At 47.4% G+C, this 18,421-nt stretch overlaps 7 protein-coding genes and 3 non-coding genes across 10 annotated transcripts; 7 read left to right on the top strand and 3 right to left on the bottom strand.

The window, feature by feature from the left end:
- Positions 1–534: 534 nt before the first annotated feature.
- On the top strand, positions 535–665 carry F5Y00DRAFT_t86. The gene has a single exon. It is a non-coding gene; the product is annotated as a tRNA-Thr (tRNA).
- Positions 666–886: 221 nt separating this feature from the next.
- F5Y00DRAFT_t87 lies at positions 887–984 on the top strand. Its single transcript has one exon. It is a non-coding gene; the product is annotated as a tRNA-Leu (tRNA).
- An 87-nt stretch (positions 985–1,071) lies between these two features.
- F5Y00DRAFT_236360 (uncharacterized protein) lies at positions 1,072–3,028 on the bottom strand. Its single transcript, XM_048007690.1, has one exon. It carries the CDS (start codon positions 2,583–2,585, stop codon positions 1,740–1,742), a length of 846 nt encoding a protein of 281 aa, XP_047864940.1. The 5' UTR covers positions 2,586–3,028; the 3' UTR covers positions 1,072–1,739.
- Positions 1,314–1,392, top strand: F5Y00DRAFT_t88. Its single transcript has one exon. It is a non-coding gene; the product is annotated as a tRNA-Arg (tRNA).
- A 175-nt stretch (positions 3,029–3,203) lies between the features above and the next one.
- F5Y00DRAFT_71941 (uncharacterized protein) lies at positions 3,204–5,129 on the top strand. Its single transcript, XM_048014058.1, has 3 exons — positions 3,204–4,699; positions 4,771–4,905; positions 4,963–5,129. The coding sequence occupies exon 1, from the start codon at positions 3,383–3,385 to the stop codon at positions 4,583–4,585; it is 1,203 nt and encodes a 400-aa protein (XP_047864939.1). The 5' UTR covers positions 3,204–3,382; the 3' UTR covers positions 4,586–4,699; positions 4,771–4,905; positions 4,963–5,129.
- Positions 4,885–6,111, top strand: F5Y00DRAFT_252995 (NAD(P)-binding protein; the record flags this gene model as incomplete). Its single annotated transcript, XM_048009992.1, has 3 exons — positions 4,885–4,915; positions 4,997–5,852; positions 5,970–6,111. The coding sequence occupies 3 exons, from the start codon at positions 4,885–4,887 to the stop codon at positions 6,109–6,111; spliced, it is 1,029 nt and encodes a 342-aa protein (XP_047864938.1).
- A 1,412-nt stretch (positions 6,112–7,523) lies between these two features.
- On the top strand, positions 7,524–9,590 carry F5Y00DRAFT_269676 (amino acid transporter; the record flags this gene model as incomplete). The annotated part of the gene is made up of 4 exons (XM_048012483.1): positions 7,524–8,135; positions 8,201–8,400; positions 8,453–9,027; positions 9,098–9,590. 4 exons carry the CDS (start codon positions 7,524–7,526, stop codon positions 9,262–9,264), a joined length of 1,554 nt encoding a protein of 517 aa, XP_047864937.1. The 3' UTR covers positions 9,265–9,590.
- On the bottom strand, positions 9,325–10,888 carry F5Y00DRAFT_71925 (lytic polysaccharide monooxygenase). The gene is made up of 4 exons (XM_048014057.1): positions 10,686–10,888; positions 10,489–10,635; positions 9,727–10,428; positions 9,325–9,665 (listed from the first exon to the last, which is right to left on the bottom strand). The coding sequence occupies exons 1-4, from the start codon at positions 10,782–10,784 to the stop codon at positions 9,618–9,620; spliced, it is 996 nt and encodes a 331-aa protein (XP_047864936.1). The 5' UTR covers positions 10,785–10,888; the 3' UTR covers positions 9,325–9,617.
- A 648-nt stretch (positions 10,889–11,536) lies between these two features.
- On the bottom strand, positions 11,537–15,438 carry F5Y00DRAFT_71899 (P-loop containing nucleoside triphosphate hydrolase protein). The gene has a single exon (XM_048014056.1). The coding sequence runs from the start codon at positions 15,339–15,341 to the stop codon at positions 11,724–11,726; it is 3,618 nt and encodes a 1,205-aa protein (XP_047864935.1). The 5' UTR covers positions 15,342–15,438; the 3' UTR covers positions 11,537–11,723.
- Positions 15,439–15,575: 137 nt separating this feature from the next.
- F5Y00DRAFT_236348 (MFS transporter) lies at positions 15,576–18,209 on the top strand. Its single transcript, XM_048007689.1, has 4 exons — positions 15,576–16,161; positions 16,219–16,632; positions 16,684–17,196; positions 17,400–18,209. The coding sequence occupies exons 1-4, from the start codon at positions 16,114–16,116 to the stop codon at positions 17,874–17,876; spliced, it is 1,452 nt and encodes a 483-aa protein (XP_047864934.1). The 5' UTR covers positions 15,576–16,113; the 3' UTR covers positions 17,877–18,209.
- The last annotated feature ends 212 nt before the right edge of the window (positions 18,210–18,421 follow it).

Raw genomic sequence — 18,421 nt, 5'->3', positions numbered from 1 at the left:
ATGACTACGTTAGGCTGGGTAGTGATGGGCGGCAATTTGAAGTCCTATAATGCCTAGCTAGAACAAAGACGGCCGAGGCGAAAAGATATTAATCTATTCTTTACAACAGTTCGAAAGGTAAGGGTGGTAATCGTAAGCGTGATCAGTTAGTTTATATTGCAGAGGTATGGCTTGACCAATCAAGTATACCTCTTGTGAGGATAAATTGCTACTATTCTTACATAGTCTAGAGTGATATTGTACGAACCGCTTTATCGGCTCGTAGTTAAAGGTAGGGCTGATTCAAGGGAACCGGTTCCGGTTCAACGCATGTATAAATTGTAGCATGATTTACGACTACATACCTGATATATTATCTCCTAATGGGAATGAATATAAAGGTAGGACTACATTTATATATCTTGGATACCTAGACACTGTTTGTCGTGCCAATTCAAATCCCTATAGGATTGATAATAGTTTATAGCAAACAAATCTTTCATCCGCAGCAGCTAGAGATCCTAGCTCATAGCAAGTGGGCCAACTTCACAATCTGCCCGTCTAGCTCACCGGTAGAGCGCCTCACTAGTATCACTTCCAAGCAGCTAAACTCTTAAGGAGTTATGTCTTCATAGAAGCAATACACGGTAATGAGGAGGCAACAGGTTCGACTCCTGTGATGGGCAATTCTTTTTTTTTTTCCAGTTTTTTTGGAAACTGGTAATATTTGAAACTTTGGACAATTTTACATTTGAATTATTCTGAATTCTTTTTTCCTCTTCCCCCTCACTGGGTATAGTATGAATTGACCAATGATCGACCATGAATCCATTCGAATCTCTTGTCCAATCAGAACCTCAAGTAATCATTATTCCTTAAGATTCACACTAAGAGCCTACATATCCACGGCAAGATGGCCGAGTTGGTTATGGCGTGAGGTTAAGGTCACCTTAATATCATATCCTCATGGAGAAATCCGCGTGGGTTCAAGTCCCACTCTTGTCATGAATACCTTTTTGCGTTTCTTTTTTAACATTTTTGTCCTTTTCATGATCTGCCCCTAATATGACCGCTTTGTGGTATTGGACAATATGGTGGACCAATAAACTTTTAGGACCATCCCACTTGACCCTAGTGCACGGTCCATAATGCCATTAGGGTTAAAAGCCACTTACCTTATGTAAGACCATGTGGAGGCTAGTGACGACAAATTTTTTTTTCTTTTAACTACCTAAAAACGAAGTGTCTAAGGGATGAAATTCTTTGGCTATCGAAAGCCCACAAGCTAATTCCTAGATCAAATCTATTCACATAAGAACTCGATATCCAGCAGTGCCCTGCTGGCTCAATGGTAGAGCGCTGAACTTCTATTCGGATATTCAGAGGCTGTGGGTTCGAGTCCCACGTGGGGCTTGTCACACGTTTGCAGAGTCGTCACTTTACTGCGACGTTCCTTTTTTTTTCGGTATTTTTTTTTCTCTCTTGCCGCTTTCTTTATTTCATTCGCGTATTTAGTTAATTGCGTAGAATTTTTACTATCATCTGTGTCCAATATTGGGTAATTCTATTGGGATGAGCAAAGTTATTTTAGGTACGTATGCTATATTATTGAAAGGTATCAATTAACTATCTTACTATCTAATATCAAACGCGTTTCAATTCGCTTGGATTTCGCCGTTTATATTTCCGAAGCGTATGCGTCATTGTTAATATTGGGAACTTTCAAGAGTTCTGATATTCTTCATCTAGCATAGACTCGTTCATTCTGATGAACCTATGACAGTCCCGAACCAATGGTCTATTATCCCCTCGGGTTCAGTAGGGATTGTTGTGTATATTTTGGAGCCTAATGTGTCGTAAAAGTTCTCATCGTTTGGTGTCAACTCCAGATCGGCAGCTTCTATCGGAATAGATTCATACGATCTGATTGGCTCAGTGGATTCGGATGGTATAACTCTGTACAATCTCACTTGCTCACCCATGGATGCACGAGTAAGTCGGATATGTAAAAGTTTGGCCATATCAGCATTAAAGCGACCGTTTAATTCGACGGATTCGAGTTGCCTAAAACTTACGACCTGCGGAAGAACGATCCTGTTGAAGGTTGTTAGGACGCTTCCTCGTACTATCCATTCAGGGCGAGGAGAGACTAGGCTGCCAAAGACTGGGCTGCCGTTGCCGTGGTCGACTGTAATCTTTAATCGACGGATATTAGGGGCCACTCCGGCAAACCACATGAAGCAAGAGAATATGTTGTCACAAGAAGGTATAATATCGTAAATGTAAGTGATATTGAGGGAACGAAGCTGAGAAGGTTGAAAGATACCGTCGCTTGAAATACGGACAGAGCCAGGACGGAAATCGGGGTAAGTAATGGCAGTGATTTCTGCGTGGGGAGCGCAGAGCATCTCATAAGCTTCATCGTATGCTAGCTTGCAGGTCATGGGAAGACCATGTGGTTTAGAGAGCGCTGAGGCAACTTCCCGAGGACGGAGGACGCCGTTGTACTGATAGCTTCCTGATGCATCGGCGCGGTAATACTTATAGATTATATTGCGGATCTCACCCGGAAGAGAGAAGAATGGGGACTGCGCCTGATCTAGCATGGTGGTGAATATGGTGGACCAAAATGGGTTTGTGGACGTACAATGTTGCAAGCTATTAATAAAGACTGAAGTGTTGCAAGATGTTGTAAAGTGCCCTTGTAAGGAGGTGTGTGATGGCTAAAGAAATTATGAGCTTAGAGAAAATATAGGCGACTATATACTATATTAATAACAGTGATGGTAAGTGAACAATATTGATAGTATACAATATTAATGCTTGTTTACGTATAAGATCATTGTGGTATAGTAGCTATTCAGGTATTGTGTCATCATAGATCGCTCATCGTTAAAAAAGCTTCTCCTTGTTAGTGTAGTGTGATGATACGAACGTATTGAAATGCTCTGTTAAGAGCTTGTAATCATACCTAATAGTACCTAAAATATACGTATCGTGGGCGGATAGTCCTAAGGTTGTAGGTTAGTGCTTGTATGATCTCCTTGTAAATCCGTTGGTTGTTATTTTAGGTGAAGTCATGGTGGTTAGTACCTAGGTACATATGTAGAGCCGTTTGCCCCACGTTGCCCCGCCTACCCTGCATGCATTTCCTGATAGGGCAGGAGTATTAGTCAAACATCAGGGGTTTTTCTTTAGGTACCTAGGTACTTCTCTACTTCGTAGCGTAAAGTACGGAATCCGGAATTCAGCCTCAGCCGTCAATCGTCAGTTCCCTCTTTGCTGCCTAATCGCACCTTTCCTTCTCCGCCAGGATTTAGGTATAAATTAAACCTTTACGGTCGCATCTGCTCAAGTTGGAAATTGCCCTTTGATCAGATCTCTTACACCAATCTCGCGAACCATGGGCAAACCGGACGCTAAGGTGGCGGACGATGTTGTCTCGCTGCGTACCAACCCCGGCGAGAGTTCTAGAGTCACCTACAGCGACAACGATGATCTTGACATACCCGAGACTGCTATCGATGACCTACCGCCGAATTATGCCGAAAGCGAGTTGTTGCTCCCACCGCCTGATGCGCAGACGGCTGCTCCCGGTAGCGGCTTGGCTATAGCCCAAATGCCATTCGTCGAAGACGCTACGCGGTTCAACGACTTGAACACTGGCGCCCAATACTGGATGGCTAAAAGCCTCGAAAGCCCGGCTAATCTAGAGAAGCATATTCGGCACCTTGCAGCGATTCCTCCGCGACCTTATATCAAACTTGTCGGAACACATACCGAGACCACGAGAGACAGCAAGGGCAAGATGGAGAAGAATACGATTACCGACTTTGACGTTTCGGTTGAGCTAACACCATATCTCTACTCGGATGCGCAGTATCGCCGTTCGTGGAACTATGTCCGGACCGTAGAGAACGGTGAGAAAACCCGTCGTGGTACTATACTTAGGAAGCGCGCCCCCGGTTCGAATCAGAGCATCGAGGTCGGTGGCATCCCGAAACCGACGCTGCGGGAGTGGTGTCATCGGTACTCAGCCAGCCACGCAGGCTTGAAGGTCTTCGCACTCCAACGAAGGATGATCGGGTTTGACGACGAGTACATTAAAACAAAACTGAGGGAGCTGGTAAACCGTACAAACTACCGCGGCCATCTTAAGGTGGAACTCGTTACGAAGGACTCCCTGATCGAGTGCTATAACGAAGCAAGGATAAACAAGTGGCGCTTGACGGCGTGGATACAGATGCTATTCACGTTCACTCTCCTATTCATCTTTTCCTGGCCGTACTTGTGGCTGCGGACTAAGAGATGGGAGGTTGTTATTTCCGAATGGCCGTTCTCGAGGATAGCTGACGACGGCACCAAACAGTACGTGAGTATTAGCGAGGACCAGTGGTTTAACATGTGGGGTCGAGCTATATCCAGAGCAGTGCTGCGGAAGCGGCAGGCGCTGCTGGATCAGACGGATCTGAGGCGAGCGGAAGAGCCTGAACCGACCTTCGAGTCCGGAAATTCGACGATTGACGGGGCAGTGGGCCTGTTCAGGGCCGGCATCAGCGCTATGGACGAGGTGAATCGGCATTTAGGATGGGGAGGTGACTGCTAGAAGCATTCCCCTGTAGTACGTCATTGTTGGAGTTGTTCATGGGAATACTTTATTTACGGCGGCGCTGTTTTTGTGTTTGGGTTTCTTCTGAGTTATGCAAGTTTGTTGGTGAAGGTTGCTATTATCACTATTCTTCTTGGGGCAAGGTGTGTGAAGATATTGGGGAGATGCTAATGCTACCTAAGCCGCGTAATGAATATCGAGACCATTTCCCTAAAATGGAAATAAGCGGGACGACTATATGTCACCTATTCTAGCCCGGTGTGTTCTGCTACCTGCTTTGCTATGAAATATACCGTATGGAGCTGTGTTTAGACACTGTATGTGTTGGTAAGTCATCATCTTCTCTAAGTGATGATTTCTAAATGTAGGGACAGCAAACCTGGATATAAAAGGGGTCTTCCCACGCAGGTCTCTCTTTATACGGCACCGCAAAGGAATCATTATACAAACATCCCCATTATACTCGCTTCAATATAACACGTATCCGTGTTGCGCCCATCGGCCCCTCCTCGTCTGCAAAGACCTGCTGGGCCGCCCAGGGTCGCCTGCCGTATCTTTTATCACCCCGGGGCAAATCTCACTATGAGATTGTTGCGCTCCTTAACTCGAGCATTGTGTCGGCAGAAGCAGCAAGAAACCACTTTTCACTTCCCTCGGATGTGAGGACTTATGGCGACCCAAATGACTTGGCCTTAGATCCGGACGTCAATTTTATCATCTGTTGCACCCGAGTTGGTACTCATAGCTTGACGACGGGGCCGTCTTTGCGAGCTGGAAAAGCTGTCTTTATAGAGTGGCCCCTTGTAGAGAATTACGAGGAGGCCGTTGCTTTGACTGCTAACAAACGTCTAGACAATAGCATCATTAGGCTTCAGGGGCGTGTCTCGCCTATAGTCCTCAAACCGAAAGACATTCTCAAGTCAGGTCGAATAGGCCGAATATTGAGTAGAGATATTCATGCCTACGGTAATCTCTTACCTAGGGACTCGCTACCAGAGGGTCTTTCATATTTGCATATCGAAAGATTGGAGGCAATCCCATCACCATTGCTTACGGGCACACTATCGACTACGTGCACGAATTTCTCGGGGAGTTTATTTTGTTCAAAAGTCGGATGCAGATACAGACCAGTCCTCGCGGTTCTGGGTAAGGACGGGACTCGAATCAAGGACATAGAAAGCGACGTACCTGATTTTCTGGCTGTTTATGGGAAGCTGGCTAAAGGGAAGGCGGATATCGCGGAGGATGCCACATTATCTGTTACGTACAGGAGCGGACATTAATTCAAAGGGACCCCAGGATTCGTGTGGTCAATTAACGGCGAAGCAGGCGAGATTATGGTGACCGCTAATGGCGCATACGTACACTCTGATTCCTATAGAGAGCCGATCAAGATCAAGATCCACGATCATGCTTCGGACGAGGTGATTGATGTAGAGTGGGACTGGGGAGGCTGGCAAAACGAACTCCCGTATCGTTCTAGGATCGTAGCGGAATTGTATGAGAGGTATGCGCATTGGTAGAATAACGGAAGGTCTACCGGTGATCCCCCGGAGGAGAGGAATTGGCCCCGGTTACATGATGCCGTCGCGAGAACGAAGGAGGTGGATGAGATCTTTAAACAGTATGGTGCGCAAAATGCGTAACCGTGTTAATGAATTGACAGTCCGAGCCGATATACCCTCTGCGATCACAGATGTAGACAATGGTTGAAAACGACCGACTCCACTTATGGATTTTTAGTTGCCCTTGATTTACGTAATTATAAGCAAACCACCAATTTGAGCATGTATGACGAGTATATCTTCGTAAACAACCTCGGCTTGAAGTTTGCCTTATAAAGCGCCCTTGCATTAGGTACCCATCATAGTTCAACAAGACCGAGTCTCGTAATGGGATTGTCGCTAAGCGCGCTTAGCGTCCATGTAGTACGTCTTAACTCTTTAGTATGTCTTAACTCTTACGCCTGCGGCATGCTAATACAGAGATACCAAATAGGTATTATTGCCACCAATGCGAATGATGGTGTTGAAACCTGTTAATTTGGCACTAACACCGACTTAAAACCCCCAAACGGTTGAAAATATCTATATGGATCCAAAGCCGAGAAAAGCGGGACTTAACGGGATCGGTCCCGGTACCATCGGGGTTTAATGCGGGGACATATGTAATACGCGTATACGATTGGTTGAAATGCCGTTTAAGACGGGCCGGTTTTTGTACTTGTAGATCATTTAGACCGAAATTTCCTAGAATGGATTGGCAAACTGTTTCGAATAATTGAAATTATGGACCGCAAAATAATCATTCTCAAGCTCGAGCATTATGAATTGGCTGGGCATTCTTAATTATTGATCTAAGCGCTTCTACTAATAGACGACCTTCAAGGTAAGATTTACGACATTGATTTCTTGAAAGTCTATCTGGTAATGTACCTACGCATGCAACTTAAGACTTCTTATCTCATGTAACACAACCCACAAGGATGTCCATAAGCAGCGCGGCGCCCCCGTCAGTCGCGTGGGCGCTAACCGGGAGAAGGCAGGTGAAAGATATGTTATCTTAAGATTTGCAGGGGTTAATTAGAAAGCCCAGCCTAATCTAAGCTGCTGAAGCGCAGGCAACTTTCAGGTGTGATGTCAGTCCGCATATTTTTTTCTTTCTCTTTGCCGGTGTACCCAAGTAATCAGCCCGTGATCTTTTTTTGCGACTCGTTCCTGTTCTTTTCTTTTTATTATTATTCTATACTTCATTCAAATTTACCATTCAGCTTAAAGGGAAATACCAGCCGACGCTGCCATTATCGCATGGACGTTATCATATAGATGGAGACTTAATTAGCATACATTCCCTATACACTTCTCCATAACCGCCGTGGCGTTTATCAATTGCTACTCTTTTACCTGATCGCGTGCTTAAGTCCAAGTATTAGATGATGGCCGATAACGACATGAAGAAGCCGGTCAGTACCGCCGGCGAAGCGGTCCGTGACTTGCATAGCGAAGCCGACACAGGATCGGCCGACCAACTGCTCGTGTCTCTCGGTTACACTCCCGAGCTGTCGCGGAACCGGTCCACCCTACAGGTTGCTTTCATGTCTTTCGTGCTGGCATCGATTCCGTATGGCTTAGCTACAACTCTTTATTACCCTCTAGTCGGAGGCGGACCAGTCAACATCATCTGGGGATGGGTTGCTGTGTCGATGATTATTATTTGCGTTGCCGCGTCGCTTGGCGAAATTACGAGCGTATATCCAACTGCCGGCGGTGTCTATTACCAGACGTTCATGCTCGCACCTCCTCGCTGGCGTCGCATTGCTGCTTGGACCTGTGGTTGGCTTTACGTGGTCGGAAATGTTACCATCACCTTAGCCGTCAACTTCGGCACCACGTTATTCTTGGTCGGATGCGTCAATGTGTTCGAGACTGCGGATGGTCAACCTGTGCTCGCCGGCGAATCCTATCAAGTCTTCCTCATCTTCCTAGGTATTACGCTACTTTGCAATGCCGTTTCGTCGCTAGGCAATAAATGGCTACCCATTCTCGATGTACGGATTTTCTATCTCTCTCTACTATCATTGCCGTTTGGCTAATATTAACATTTGATTTTTAGACTTTTGCTATTTTCTGGACCTTTGCTGGTGTTATTGCTATCATGGCCTGCGTCCTGGCTATTGCCAAGGAAGGTCGTCACGATGCCAGTTGGGTATTTACACATTTCGAGGCTAACTCTGGCTGGACACCCGGTTGGTCTTTCGTCGTCGGTCTCTTACATGCCGCCTATGCTACGTCTTCTACCGGCATGATCATCTCGTAAGTATTTAAAACTCATCTCGCTTAGTTCATCATCCTTACAAGACTACAGCATGTGCGAAGAGGTCCGAGAGCCGGCTACGCAGGTACCCAAGGCCATGGTATTGACGGTGTGCATCAACACCGTGGCCGGATTGATGTTTATGATTCCGTTAGTGTTTGTTCTTCCCGATATTCAAGGACTCGTTGTGCTCGCGCAACCCGTCCCGGCGATTATCAAGAGCGCAATAGGAAACTCCGGGGGCGCATTCGGGCTTCTAATTCCTCTCCTCGTTTTGGCGCTCATATGCGGCATCGGCTGCACGACTGCTGCATCGAGGTGCGTCTACGCATTTGCTCGCGACGGTGCTATTCCCGGTTCGAAGTGGTGGAAGCAAATAAACCATAACCTCGACGACGTTCCCCTGAACGCGATGATGCTCAGCATGGTTGTTCAGATCATCCTCGGTCTTATCTACTTCGGTTCGTCGGCTGCTTTCAATGCTTTCTCGGGCGTCGGAGTTATTGCGCTGACGGCGTCTTATGCTACACCAATCGTTGTCAGTATGCTCAACGGACGCCAGACCGTCCGCACCGGCAGCTTCTATCTAGGCCCGATCGGATGGTTTTGCAATATCGTGTCTCTATGTAAGTGTTGCCTACCCGATCGTGCCGAGCTTCGTGTCGGCCATTGTCTCATGGGCTAATAAAAGCATAGGCTGGTCTCTATTGGCCATTCCATTATTCTGTATGCCAACTACTGTTCCGGTGGTAGATCCTTCTCTTATGAACTACGCTTCCGTGGTCTTTGTAGGATTTACGGCAATTTCGGCTGGATGGTATTTCGCTTGGGGCCGTAAGAACTACTCTGGTCCTCCGACGTGATTTTTCAAACTTTTAGATATAGAGCGTGGGTTCGTCTGCCTCGTGTGCATCCCGATATGCCCGTGCCTTGCCGCCCTATGCTCGCTATTCCGATGTGATACCCAAGAGAGCGAAAGATTGTGATAAACGTTGTGTGCGGACAAGAGTTGTGATGAATATTGATGGCGATAGTTCACGAGCCGATACACGATACGAGCTCTAGCGAATGCAGCCATATTATATTATTATATACATCAATATTAACAACGCCGGATTCTCATAAAACTCAGCAATGCGTTTACGCGATGTCAATTCGGGTTACCTTAGCATACCTTCTCATCGAAGCATGCTCGCTGATTCCTTTCCATCTTAGATCAGCTACACTGTGAATAGTAATCGTTGAGCTTTTGGCATTTTCCGCTCTAGACAATAGTCAGCTACGTTTAATAGCAGGGAAACTTATCGGAAAGATCTTTGACTTACGCTGCAGTTGGTACAGCCGGTGAATCCGCTTCCTCCACATTGACCATACAGAGATACGCTGCATCCCGATCCGGAATCGCCCGTGGTTGCTGGTGGAGCGGCCGTGTCTGTCGCAGTCGCGGTAGGGGTACTACCCCCAGCGGTGCTTGATGGGTCTTTTCCGGCGGCACATGTACTCGCGCAGCCGGAGCATGAAGAGCCTGCGCTCTTTGTCGAGCCACCCGCGTAGACCGTTGGTCCGGGCGCGACATACGAATCTAACTTCCCGTGGATATTGACGAGAATACCAGGATCGCTTGCCTCATAGGCACCGGGTAGCGAGACACCTGCCGGCTTGGCGCTCCCACCGCCCGTGACAGTTAGCTGGAAGCACGTCATGTAAAACTGCGCGCCGCCACTTTGACCTGCTGTGTGTAGAGCCAAGGCTTCGGCCCGCAGAAGGTAGTCTCCGGCAGCTATATCGGATGGGATCTTCACATCCATCCGGCCGCAGCACTCGTTAATATCTTTTGTCCCCCACCAGTCGTCATCAGCGTTTGCTCCCGACGGGTTCTTAGCCCACGTGTCGGCGAAGACCTTGAACCATGACGAGGAGGACCCGTCAGCCGTCGAGGCATCAGTTACGGAGGCCATGTATACTTGGACCGGTCCGTAGTGTGCGCCACCGATCGCTTCTGTTGCGCAAGTGCGGTCTCCGGGTTGCTAAACAGACGTATTAGCCGACATATACTACAGTATGCGAAAAGCGAAGATTCTACGTACCTGATGAATCTCTACTGTCACTGTCGATCCTGCGGCGACACTGCATTTTCCAGATACCGGCTTAGTACCGGCATTGCAGGCAATGTCCTTCGATGCTACGTCCGTCACCGGGGAGTTTGACAGCGGCAATCTAGCACATGAGCCCCCGTGAGAGACGTGTTAGTAACTGGCAAAACAAGATATCAGGGTATACTTATCGTATCTACGCCGTTTACCCAGAGATCCTGGAAGGTGGCATGGCCGGCGACGTGTGTAGCGCCCAAGGCGGCTACGGTAGCTAATAGTGTCGATCTCATAGTGGACTTATCGTTCAGCCGTTAGACGTGTGCAGATCCCTATCACGCAATTTGAGGCTGAGGACAGGCTGTTTGCAGATCGTGGGGATTACATCCTATAAATAATCACAACCTTCTTACTTCGTCCCTTGATTTATATCGACGTAGCATGTAAGCCCGCCCACCGTTTAACATCCTGCTTAGCAACGGAAAAAGTTCTAGTCTCGGGCTACACATCATTTCTTTCCGCACTGCTCGTTCTGACCGTCCCATGTGATCCCCCTCCCGGACTTGGTGGTCCGACTTTCCTAGCTCGCCCCGAATAACAGCTGAAACCCCCGCATGGCATGAGGTGATGCTGCAACCTATGCCAAGGCCGAGCCGCCCAATATGGCAATCTAGAGATTGATTCCGTTCCCATTGCGAATACCACCGCGCCGCCCCGATATCCACCAATGGCGTCGTCGAGAAGCTCCGTCGAGCCAGACAAGCTTTTTTCTTGTAGCCTCTCGACCTTCCGCTTAGGTGCCACCCATAGAAACCGGGTTGCGTCTATCGTTCCATTATCTTCCTTGTCGAACTGCATCGCTTGAACCCAATACGAATAGCTTTCTCAGTACCGGGGTCTGAAGACCGGCTTGCGGAATTTGGATAGGGGGGTAGATAGGTCGCATCTGTCATGTCCCGACTCCCTTTCGCCGACTTGACGGTGCAAGTAGCCGAGCCATAGGTCACTGGGTTACAGATGGCAGCATCTAGAATAAAACCCTACATGATTAATTTGGGGTGGTTACATGTTAAACTTACCACTACTTACTACTTCATCTTCCAAGTACCATCGGTGATCATGAGTTGATTTAAGAAGAAGACTTTACATTATGAAGTTCTCCGATCTTTGCTAATAGAAGCTTCAAGGTGCAAGAATGGGGATTGTATGATAGGCTATCAACTTAGGATCGGTTAAGTAGGCGAGGTAACTATAGACTCCGGCGTTTCCACCAACTCGGTGCCTTTATTACCTGCTCTAACAGTAACGACATTTGCCCCGGCAGCACCTCCAGCATCGCTTTCCTCCTCAGCGAGCTTGACGAGGTTTGGGCTGTGCGTAATAACTAAGACGTACGATAACCGTTCCGTCATCCAGCGGCACCACTTAAGCACGGAAGCTTGACCGCTTACATCTAAAGAGTCAAAAGCTTCGTCAACAAGCATGTACCTCGCCATATGAGGACTTCTGGCCCCTGCCATCATAGATAGCGCGAAGAACAGCGCCAGATCTACGCGTTTGCGCTCACCACCACTTCGCTTTGCGTAATCAAGTGCTTGATTCATCGATAGAGACGGTTCAAGCACTGATGTGGACTCCTGACTACCATCGCCATCTTCGTATTCTTTGAATAGTGCCCCGATGGTGCCAGAAGTCATATTACGCGCGTAGTTTGCATCCTGATACATGACTAACAGGATCTGCCCTAGAAGTTTGTTCAGCTCCCCTAGATGTCGCTCGGTTACATGATGCCGAAACGTAGCCTTTGCTACCTGCCGTCGCGTAAAAGCAGACTGCCAAAAGGCGAATATTTCCCTATTTGAGTGTATTTCTGCGGCCTCTTTCTTTAAGCTGGCTGCTTGGCGGATGAGGTCAAAAAGGGATTCGGCATCCGACTGAAGGTGTCCTTTATAAGTAGCAATTTCCTTCTCTTTGCTCGAGAGTATTAGGTGGTGCCGATCTAACGACACATGCCATTTTTGTCTCGTCGTATCGATGTCCTTTTCCAGTGCGTCTAGGTCCTGCTGTTTGCGAAGTCGCTTCTGCTTTTGGCTCTCATATTGCTGCTGGAGATGATCGTGTTGGCTTGTAGCGCGTTGTAGCTCATCAATGGCGGCGCTTAGCTGAGTGGGAATGCGTAATGCTTGCTGCACCGTTATGCTCATGACATCTCGTTGGGAAGTATCGTTGGAGAAACTTGATACAACGTTCGTTATAGTCGCAATTTTGATTTGTCTTTTCCTGATGGTATCGTTGAAGGCATCGATTGCCCTCATATGGTTATGCCACCGTTTTTGTACTTCTATGATCTTAGAATTATCCTCCCAGCTGATAAATCTAAGCACAGATGTCCAGAAATTCCGAAAAATGAGCATGACACTGGGCAGAAAGCCCCGCTCTGCTTTGCTATGGTCCTCGTTTGCGGGTGGAGGTGGGATCTCTAATATTTCGTTCTCTTCTAGCAGACGCTCGACTGTTCTTTCGAAATCACCCAGTTGCGTACTAGTGGCTACTATGTCCTGCTTGATAAATTTCCCCTTCCTATCTATTGATAAACGAATCTGCGCAAGCTTTGCCAATGCACCAAGCTTTCCCACTTCGCTACGTGCTGTAGATACGCCTTTTCGAAGCTCTTCAAGCTCAGGCTCTAAATTTGGCAATTGCTCAGCCTCAAGTTCCTCCCTAAGCTCCTTTATTTTGAGCTCTCTCGCGTTCAGGGATGTAAAGTATTTTCGATCTTCGCCTTGTAGCTGATCCATGATTTTCTCTTCTTCGCCAAATAAACGTTTCAGCGTTTTAACCATTTGGTAAACCCGACCTTTGAGATGCGTGATTGTATGGGTAACCTCGTTGAGTCGCGATTGCTTTACGCCAAGCTCCTCATCTATCTGGCTCATCATCAAATTGCAGGTTTCTGCACAGCCATCTAGGATCCCCAAACCCAAAGCAGATTCAATCAACTGTCTCTTCTGTAGTTGCGAGGCGCTCAAGAAGCTCCGAGTGCTTTCGTTACCCAGAAGAACTGTTCTGATAAACGTGTCGAAGTCTACACCCAACAATTCGTTGATAGATGCTTGAGAGCTTCTGGCGCTGGGTCCTTCAAACCGAGGTTGTACAGTACCATCCTTTTCCACAATCACGCGATTATGAAACTCGCTATGCTTCCTAAACCGCGAAATTGAATACCCGTTGGCAAATGTGAGACGGACGTTGCAGTTCTTCCCGACGACATCGTTGACAACGTCGTTTACCCCAAGTCCGTCCCTGATGCACTGTCCAAATTGGCACCACACGATCGCCTCGATGATTGTCGTCTTACCCGCGCCATTTTTTCCGATTATAAAGTTCATACCAGGTTGGAAGTGACGCTCAAATTGAAGTTTGAGAGAGCCCTGGACGCCGAGGAAGTTTGTAATTTCGATAGCAATAGGGTGTGCGATAAAGATGCGTGAAGATTCATTCGTCGGAACAGCTAAGGAGGTAGACGAATTGAGGATATCCCTATACTTGATCGTGTCGTTGACCTTGTCACGAGCGGAACTACCGATATTCACGAGTTGCTTTCCTACCGCGATTAATGACTCTCGCTTCCTCTCGAGAGTAGATCCGAGACTTAGAGAAGACACGTATTCCTCGGTAACCCCGCTAAGGTCAATCGGCTCGCGCTCTATTTGCTCGGCTATCGGTCTTGGTGAAGCAATGACCGAGCGATGAACGGAATCAGAAGGTTTGGCGTCCCCCGTTTCTCGTGAAAATTCATCGCTCACTGTATTCGGTAGGTTTCTTATATCAGCAGGGAGCATAGTCTTGCCGAGACCTTTTTCCGGGGATTGCCACGCCGGCTCAAAAGGCTTCCAGTCTCTTACGCTGCGTGCTCCTAATTTAACCAGACTTTCTCTAGCTGAAATATATTTATACCTCGACAAACTCCCAGTAATCATGACATGCTTGTCACGGATATGTTCTTCGTCCATCTGGCCGGACAGTACGTCTTGAATATCCGTCGACACATAACCGACTGCGTGAGGGTTACAGATAAGGTCATTCTGCAGAGTCTCGGGGTCGAGCAAGATGACCCCTTTCTTGGTGTCGAACAGATCCGCCCACGTAAGCTGTAACGGTGCCCCGATATATGTTATGCTTCCTTGAAGATTCTGATTCTGTTGGCTCGTAGCTTGGAGAATCGTTTGGTGGCTGTGGAAGTGGCCAGTGAAGGTCCTTGCCAACGGCGCAAATTCACTCACGCCGGTAAGGCCGGGATACCTTATAGAGAACCCAGGCTTTCCGGTCTCCGAATTGACGGTGTACTTCTGCGTTATAGCCCGGTTTATGGCCAGGTGTCCGAACCCAACGGTCTGGGCGGCGCTCTTCGGGTCCAGGTTATGTATCTCCTTAACAAGTTGGTTCTGGTCTTCTCGGAACGGCATCACAAACACCCGTCGGCCATCCCACTCGTGACATCCTACTTTCGTATGGAGCGTTACGAAGGGGGCTAGTCGATTAATAGAAAGCGCCTCCAAGGCCGAAGTGGTGTAATCGAAGCGGTAAGCCAAGTCATGATTGCCTAAGATAATATCGACGTGCGGTACGGCTTCCACTAGCTCGTTTAAGAAGCGGTAGCATGCTGAAAGGACGTGAGTCGGCTGTGAAGTACGTGTTGTGAGTAAGTCACCGCATATAATTGCGCGACGAATATTTGCGTGAGACTTGGGAAGAGAGGCAATCCAGTTTGAAGTTCGTATGACTCTATCAAGATCACGTGATCCGAAATGAATATCACTTAGTAGTAACCACAAGGGCTTAGCATTCATACTTTGCGTATAGTAGATCGAACAATAAAATCCCACCAAAAGTCAAGGTCGGAATTAATATTAAGATACTAGGATTTCTAGTTGAGATTGCGTCACAATATCGGGTTGATTAAAAGTGGAACATTCCTTATCAATTGATCCGACTTTCTTATCCTCACTACGTAGGTACTTACATAAACGTCAGCTTTTCTCGGATTGACTAAACTTCTTTTGCTCTTAAATAAACATACCTATCAACTAACGGTTACTTAATCGCCATCACAATGATAGAATATCCTTGGGTCACCCCTTTTCTAACGGCAAGTTTGAACATTGACGGATATGTTAGGTATCTCTTGGAGTCGTGCTTCGTTCGCCCCGGCTTAATTCCGATAAGCTGGGATCATGGCTGATCTCCTCAAGAGCTTGGTAATAATACTATCACTTCGGCATATGTTCGCGCGGTTTACAGGCGTGGTCTATTATAAAACCGGAATCTGGGGAACTACCCCGCGTTAACGAGTAGCGCGCCCACATACTTACCACCTATAGTCTAGTTAAGAGGCAGATAGTGTCTGCTTTGTGGGGTAGTATGGGGAGTTCAAGCGATAATGCGGAGAAATCGGCTATCTACCTCTATAGCTGTAGAGGGAGGAGACGCTCATCGTATGGTGCTTGATAGCTGGTCGCATTACCTTATAAAGAGGACGTAGTTTATCTACCTACATTGGGTCTTTCAATATGTCTCAACCTTCTTCAAGCAACCCCTCCACGATATATCGAACTGGAGAACATGGAAAAAGTCGAGCCTCCCCAGTACCTCGAGGGCAATATCGAAGAGGTCAGTCAAGTTAAACCCATCATGATCGGGTTCAACTAACTCGAGATTAATATATAGGGGAAAGCCGACAAGTCTCTTCAAGAGACCAATAATGGAGAGTTTGATCACAGCCGCAGCAAGCTCTTAAACCGACGCCTCGACATCCGGATACTCCCACTATGTTGTTGGTTATATCTACTCAACTTTCTAGACAGGGGAAATATAGGTAATGCGAGGGTATTAAATCAAGAGACCGGAGATGATCTTCTTCACAAGACAGGGATGTCAAGTAACGGATATGCTCTTACCGTAACCTTGTTTTCTGTGGCATATACCTTGTTTGAAGTACCCTCCAATTGGGTTATGAAACATTACGTAGCCCCCTCTAGGTGGCTAGCCATACTGTTGGGAAGTTGGGGACTTTTGACTCTGGGGTTTGCTTTTGTTAGGAATTATGCCACGGTTCTGGCGTTGCGCCTGCTCATAGGCGTGGTAAGTACAGGAACTTACGACGGATGTAGCTTAGTTGCTAACTTGACACAGTTCGAGGCTGGCTTCTTCCCCGGCATTGTCTACCTTATAACGATCTGGTATCGCCATAATGAGCGAGCTGTTAGAATAGCTTTCGTCATCGCCTTTTGTAACCTGGCTGGAGCTTTCGGGGGAGCCATCGCCTATGGTATGGGCACTATAAACGGCTCAGCTGGAGTCGAGGGGTTTCGCTGGCTCTTCATAGTCGAGGGTATCATCACTATTTTAAGCGTGCTACCGACACTGCTACTCCTACCAGACTACCCAGCCCGTGCCAAGTTTCTCAGCGCAGAAGAGAAGAGGTTTGCAGAAGATCGCCTAAAAGACCGGGGTGGCGGATGGAATAGAGAGCATGCTACGCGGAAGGAGATCTTGGAGACGTTTTTCAGTCCGCGGATGCTGGCCCACTACCTTGCCTATGTGGCTAACGTAGTGACCCAAGGCTCATTCACCTTTTTCGCCCCAACTATTGTGTCCGGTCTGGGCTATCAGAGTATACATGCCCAGCTAATGACAGTCCCACCGGTATGTACTTTCCAAGCTGTACTTCTATTCGTAGGATCTAAAATTCGATGTAATTTTCACTTATGGCTGTCTACCTGCATTCCTATTTGTAAAGGCGCACCGGTTATTTTCTGCGCTCTTCGACGCTAAACGAGATCCGTAATGGAACAGTCAAAGGAATGAGGCTGGCAGGTTTCCCATGCTAACATCTGATCCCCATTTAGTGGGTTGTCGGGTTCGTGGTAGCCATCGCGCTTTCTTACTCTGCAGATCGGTTCGAAGCTCGTGGTTTTCATATCACCGCAATTTCAACAATCGGCGGCTTAGGCTGGCTCATAGCTGGATTGCTACCGCCGACTGCGTACGTAAAACGATATGGCTGTCTTTGCATGGCAGCAGCCGGAGCCTTCCCAGCTGCGCCGTCGATGACTAACTGGGTAACATGCAACACGCCGAGCTTGCTGACAATCCCATTCGCAATCGCCCTACATAATTCATGCGCTGGAATAGGACAGATTATCTCACAGTGGATATGGAAAGTAGATGAAGCAAGGCTGGGATATCCAACTGGGAATTTCGTGTGCGCAGCGTGTAACTTTCTTGTGGCGATAATAGCGCTTTGCTTGAGGCTGTATTATTCGAGAATGAACAGGAAGGGGGTGAAAGATGCACAGGGAGAGGCGAGAGTCTGGGCTTACTAACCTAGTGGCTGTGAATGAAATGATTTTGAGACGGCGGCGGATAGGGATCTTTACGAGAAGTTTAGAGATTAGTGAGAGGAAACAAGTCGATATGATATTTCGGTATTATTTTGACTTTACTTCTTGTATATACTGACCGTCATACTGCAGGGAAGCGACAACATTTGCTGCCGCAGTCGTGGTTATCAATAGATGCCATCATTTACGTACCTGGTACTAGCCACAATGAAGATGACACTGGGAAGGCTTCTGGCATCCAAGAGAAAACTGATCAAAATATTTTGATTCTGGAAAAGCATCCCATCTTAACCAATTAAGCTAAGGAGAACTGACCAAACAAGTATTAATCAAGGTTAGTTAGAGCGTGAGGCGCCTCGGGATAGGGGATGGCACGTAACTAGAGAACTAAATAATTAATCTTTATTGTGTTTTCTTTTTCTCCTAGTCTTGTCGCTGAGCCTCTCTTGAATCCTGACCCATGAAATCAGCCCAATGGGTGACTGACATTGATCCTATTGGAAAAGGAGCATAGCCCCCCACCCCAG

The sequence above is a fragment of the Daldinia vernicosa genome (genome assembly GCF_022497035.1).
Source record: "Daldinia vernicosa strain CBS 139.73 unplaced genomic scaffold F5Y00scaffold_22, whole genome shotgun sequence".
NCBI lineage: Eukaryota > Fungi > Ascomycota > Sordariomycetes > Xylariales > Hypoxylaceae > Daldinia > Daldinia vernicosa.
The sequence above is the reverse complement of the archived record's forward strand: the minus strand, read 5'-3'. Positions and strand labels throughout refer to the sequence as shown.